Source organism: Montipora foliosa, chromosome 7 (genome assembly GCF_036669935.1).
Source record: "Montipora foliosa isolate CH-2021 chromosome 7, ASM3666993v2, whole genome shotgun sequence".
NCBI classification, from domain to species: domain Eukaryota; kingdom Metazoa; phylum Cnidaria; class Anthozoa; order Scleractinia; family Acroporidae; genus Montipora; species Montipora foliosa.
In genome coordinates, this window is record NC_090875.1 from 10,238,704 (window position 1) to 10,244,703 (window position 6,000).

At 39.2% G+C, this 6,000-nt stretch overlaps 1 protein-coding gene across 2 annotated transcripts in view; it reads right to left on the minus strand.

Moving 5' to 3' along the window:
• LOC138010828 (uncharacterized) overlaps positions 1-5,508 on the minus strand; it is a 63,556-nt gene extending 58,048 nt beyond the window's left edge. The window contains exons 1-2 of one of the 2 annotated variants that reach the window (XM_068857817.1): positions 5,385-5,508; positions 3,838-4,236 (exon numbers count right to left, since the gene is read on the minus strand). In XM_068857817.1, coding sequence (XP_068713918.1) covers positions 3,838-4,225 — 388 coding nt within the window. In that variant the 5' untranslated portion in view covers positions 4,226-4,236; positions 5,385-5,508. The remainder of the gene's footprint in view (positions 1-3,837; positions 4,237-5,384) is intronic. The other variant, XM_068857818.1, reaches the window with a different exon arrangement.
• Positions 5,509-6,000: the final 492 nt, after the last annotated feature.

Consider the following 6,000-nt stretch of genomic DNA (forward strand, 5'->3'; position numbering starts at 1 on the left):
TAGATCAGTGGGTCTTCGTTTTAGATCACAGGGTCTTCATGTATCCCTAATTATTGCTGTATTTCAGTAACTTTTTGTGTATTCGGACAAATATTAAAACAAACGCTTATACCCGTGTATGACCATAATACACCCCATGTATGCCCCTGCAGTATATGTATACAGTCTATACCCATATTTGCGCATGTAAGCCGTTGTATGCCCATATATTGCCAGTTGTAATTTGATGAAATTACCGTGTGCAAGGAAAGTTTTCTATTCCATTCCACAAGAGAATACGTGGGCATTTGTCTAAAAATACACCATAATAAGGGATACACGAAATACCTTCGAAACTTCAAGATGGTGATCAATTCGTGAACTGCATGGAACTGTAAGAATCGGAGGGCTGGAAAGCTCAAAATGAGTAAAGATATGTACGTCTAAATGCCTGACCATGTTGACAAAGTAGGTGTACTCCAATTAGGTACTCCATAGGGTACTCCATGGAGTAAGGCTCCGCGTTTTGTCCTCCCCCTCAGTGTCGTATGTCTCAGTGAGTTCAGTTCTAAGCAAGATCAAGTATGTATTTATTGTTTGCATATCGACTACGACCTCAGCCTTTATAAGCGTCTCAATCGTGACAATCGTCTTGCGAATAATTCGGTTCCTTAAAAGACTAAAATGCTACTCAATATTCAAGGCATAATTGCCGGCAAATTGTCTCTATACTTGGATCTTTTCGCAATGCAAAGTTTACACGGCCTTCTGGATAATCCAGAATTCAACTCCTCTCGTTCCCTAAATCGTTTATAATGTTGAACGTGCAATATGTACTTTAATTCTCACTGGTAAAAATGTGAAAGCTGTTATAGCTATTGTTTCCACCAAAATCATGTTTTCCTGTAAACTAGTTGCATCAACGGGCGACTCGGAAAGGACGAATGAAGGATAGTCAACAATCGTTCCGTCATGCCACGGTGGTAGTACCATAGTGGTTCATCGTAGTCATGAAATGGTAGTTAATTCCACTGTGGTTTAATCCATGGTGTTTCATGTCACGGTGGTTCATGCCATCGTGGTCCCAGCTATGGTTTTCGAGCTATCCAGGCTGTGAGCCCCGTGGCTGTTTGGAACGACTTATACGAATTTCACGGAGCCTGCTTTCTTAGCTCAGCTATCTGAAGACGATTTAGTTGTTTCAGGGTTCCATGCAACTCTTATCCTACGAGCCGGATGTGTTTATTTTCCGATTGGATTCGGTTTTCATGGAAAAAATCGAGCTGGATCTGTGTCGATTGGCCCAAGATGGCAGTGTCAGCTTACCTTTCCGTTTTTACTGGGTTGCCGTATGGCAATCCCAGTCAGAAAATGGGTAGATTATTATTATTTTTTTAATTTTCCGTGTTGGTAAACGTCTTGCCTGTCACTCCCCTGGTAAGTGGTGTCTTTGTGCACAGAACCCTCTGCGCGTATTTTCTTAGGATCGAGAGGGTAGTGGAAATGTGTAGATTTCTCTGGTGGGCACAGGAGAATCATTAACTTAGCCTGCAATGGCGTCGAAAGTCATGTAACGCGAATGGCGTTTTAGTGGATCTTTGAATAAAATATAGCCTTATGAAGCTCAATAATGGAAAGTCAGTTGGATAAACCAGGCAGCCGGTGAAAAACCAAATACCTGGAATCGTAAAAGCGACGAGTAATGGACTTCGACAACAATCTATCGCCCGTCGAGCAGAAATCAAAGTGAGCTGTATTTACCTGAAGTACATGGTAATTTGACACGATTGAGTTTCTTGTTTTCACGCACGCAATAGACCTTATTCATAAATGGCGGTCAATTTATAATTCTTTTGTCGAAGTGCAAATTAGCTTACCAAGCCTCGATACCATACAGTGAATTGAAAAGAATTCTCCCTCTGAAATGAGGCTTGGTAGGCTAATTTGCACGTGGACAAAAGAATTATAAATGTGACCGCCATTTATGAATAAGGTCTATGAAATAGGTTTTCGTCTCTAAGAGCAAATATGTTGTTTGTTTCAATAAATTTTTCGCTGGAAAAGGATTCTGTGGTATTTTTTGCCTTTGTGAATTATAATATCATGTTGTGTATTGAATTTTCGAGCTTAAGGTTGAAATGTTGTATTGGAGAAGTTTTTTAGTATTGCTCTGTAAGCAGGAAGGGTCCACAGGCCTGTTGGAAGCGTGCTTGAGTTTCAACAAAATGAGCCCCAAAATCAGTGAAAAATTGTGACGCAAATGAATAATAAAGTATCTGCTATTTCCAAAATGATGGAATTACCTGGTGATAAATAACGTCGTACGCGTCTTGGAGAGTAAATTTTGACTTTGCATAAACGAGAGTTGGGCGATTGTGATCTTTGTTTTGACTTCGCTCATTTCACTGTCAAACTTTATAACACTTGACAGAAAAAGAACTAACAAAAACCCGGTATCTTGCTATCATTTGACGCAGATACTTCACTGTTTGGCGAGTAAACATGCCGCGGTAACTTAATCACGGCGCCCGCTGAATTCCGGCATGTCACTTTCGATTTTGCGATTTATTTGAACGTAGCAAAAATCTCCCAAAATGTTTGTCGCTGATCGTAACTTTTTATATTCTATATTCATGGTTCAAAATGAATGTTGTTTTCATGTGGTAAATATTTTATTCTCGATCGACCGTCCCGGAAACTTCCTTCTGCTCTTTCTAAAAACTGTGTATCGATAGTTATTTGCTTTTGCATCAATATTTGTTTTGCATAAAGCAAGCTAACAAAATCTGTACTTTGCTGAGCCATGTTCGCAATTCTTATAGATTTCTTGACATGAACCTCGGTCCATATGTATCGTGTATTTCCACATATAAACCTCTACATCGTCACTTATAGAGAGCCTGCATTACCTATGGTTTGTCTGCATTTCAATGAAATAATTCTTTGCAATAAGACGTTATGATCGATTTTTATCAAATGTGTTTTCCAAAGGTTTATTTTGGTACACCAGCATGACCACCTTGACGTCATGTGAAATAAACTGAAAGCAGTCCCTTCGGAGTCATCGAGCAGCGCGCTTTTCAAGTAACGTTACTCACTGTCAGAAAAATAAATAAATAAAAATTAAACAGTTGAGTTTTCATCTGCATTCGGTCAAAGGCATTTTCAAAATCTATCCACTAGCTGGCTTGTTTTCAGCCAAGTAGCATGCTTTGTTTTCAAACTAGAGCGGTTTGAATTTCAGTCTTTTTTGAGTGCGTGATACATAAAGATGGATTTTGAAAATCGTATAAAGCACACGAAAATATTGTTTTACCATGAGTTTTCGAGTTCTAAAGAACGACTATGTCAAGAGAAGAGTCAGCGCTGTTTTCAAGTTTAACACAGAAAAGAATTTTGAGCGAGCGCTTGCTCCCCGGCATACATTTCTTCAAAACTTTGGTAAGTTTGGAGTCCCATATTTCCATTAGTTTGCAATGGATTTCTTTATGAAACTGTGCATTTTTATTAAATTCCGTGTGATAAATCAATTCATGGAGGTGATATCTTGTTTACATGAAAAATAAGAAAACGTCTTGATATTGCCTGACATCGATGCTATTTTATAAGATGCAAGTTCGTGCAGCGTGACAGAAAAAAAATGTCACGAAATAACTACGTTATTGGGAAATGTTGTTGCTTTTGAAACACCAGCAGTCGCATACAGAGTAATCAATAAAATGTCGGTTAACTGCTAGCTTTTCATTAAACAGTTTTAGCCAGTTGTCAGTTAACTACAAATCCCATCTGAACCCACTTGGATGGGATAAAATGATCTGAAATGAAATGGCTGCACATTTACATTGTAATTTTTCTCACCTTCAACACTCACGTCAACCGCAAGCTTTTCTTGGTAACGCTTCGTTCCCGAAAAGACCCTGGATGAACTGGACGAAGCACAGGAGTCGCGTTCTTCATAACAAATCTGGTCCGGAACCGCTGCCCCGTCCTCGTATGTCAACTTCAAAATTTTCTGGGATGGTTTAAGTCCCGGATCCACTCCACCTATTCTATCCTTACCCTCGGGATTCCCTTCCAATAAGTCGTACTTGACTCCAAGAAATCCCAGTCCCTTGGGATTCTCACTCCTTTGACAATGAGATATAGGGTCGTCTATTTTACGATTAGAAAATCCATATAATAGCCACGGACAAAGAGCGAGGAACAGTAAGCTCAGCGATAACAACCTTCCACTGACTAGGGTCATCGTAGACTGATCTGAAAGAGACCGCGTTACATACAGAACTATAATTTCTTAACACGACATGAAGTATTTAAACCTTGAGGTTTTTGGGTTTTGGCTTTTGACTGCGCACTGAAAGTAAAAATTGAGTAATGGTCCTCGTGAGAACGATACTTTCATTTCTTCTGCAGCAACTCTCCGGCTTTCCTCACATACGAATTTTGAGGTCATATACAATAGCGAAGAAAAGCTTCAAAATTTCCATGTTCTTCTCATAAAACTTGCTCTACATCTAAAACCAGAATAGCTGTCTCGAAGAGGAATTCCTAATCGATGGGTAGAAAAATGTGCCTGCTTAAAGAATAGTGACAATTTTTCGTGTCTTAGCCAATCAGATGAACGGATTCAACAATAGCGCTTTCACACCTTTTTACATTCCTTTGCCGTTGGTGCTATTCATCTGTATCCTTACTTAAATAGACACAACAGCGCCAATAAACCTCCCAAGTGAATATAGATTATAAAAAGGAAGGGGTCAAAAAATGTGTGGGGATAGCATAAGCTCACCCCCACCCCCTCAAACAAGAAATTTGGTGTTCTTCAAGAGACGCTGCTTACAGCATTAAGGAACATTTGACAAGGAGCCTTGACCTCCTAAATACGCTGCCAAACCCAACTGTAATTAACGACGGAACCAGTTGCCTATTTACAAAATGCAACTTAGAGCGCCTTTCAAATGACCTTGAAAAACTATTTTTGCAAGTGTTCCTAATTTGTTTTACGGACCAATGTTTGGCAAGATTGAGACAAAGCTTCTTCTTCTTCCGCATTCTCCAAGACAATAAAAATTCACTTGCGTTTTTCTATTCTTTTAGCCCATTGAATGTTTCCTGTGCGTTTTCGTTCTGCTTTAGCGTTTTGTTATTCGATGTCATACGTAATTCCTTCTAAAACTCGGTCAACGGTCTGTGAAGGTAGCTGTTTGTCACCGAAAGATGTGTTGTTGTTTAAAAATTGTCTTTTCTTTTGTGTGCAAGTATATTTACATATATAAAACAAACCACTCAACTAATTCCTTCATGTAGTAGTAGAAAGATCCTGTTAGTGTAAAAAGATCGATCTTGAAGTATCTTTGAAGGCATTCATTACCAAGCGCAGGAATCGATTGTGTTCCAAGCCTTACCTGAAAGTCAGTACCACGAATTAGATGCTTCTTGAAAGGATGGCTTGGCTAAATGATATATTGCTTTGGTTCAAATTCCCCTTGTAGCAAAGATGGTATAAACACGTGATGAATCAGGTATGAATGGCTCAATAAATGATGAACCTGTTACAGGGGTGTGTGGAACACCTGAATGGTTCATTGACGTTGCAGACAAGCAAACAAACGGCTGACCTTTCCTTTGTTTTAGGTGAATGTTTTCAAGAAAAGGGAGCACACGTACGATACTATCAAGGAATGCATATCTGAATGAATAATAAACTTTCGTCACACATCATTGTACATGCTGCAATGGTTTCTTTCCGATCCAATGATGCAAGCAAGAAAACGGGTACCAGAAAAATGGAGATACATTCCTCCACAAGTTAAGGGGAACTCTGTCTCCTGGGCTGGTTACACTTGATTTTTTCAGCTGACATGACACCTGATAAGCTGAAACTTTGCAGTGTTTCTAATGAAAAAGTGTTGTTTTTTCCGGGTCTAAGTTTGCAGACTTTTTGTGACCTCTCAAGCCTTTCCTCTTTTTAATAAGGAATTAGCGGGACAATTCATAAAGATTTTGCTGCATTTGGCTTAT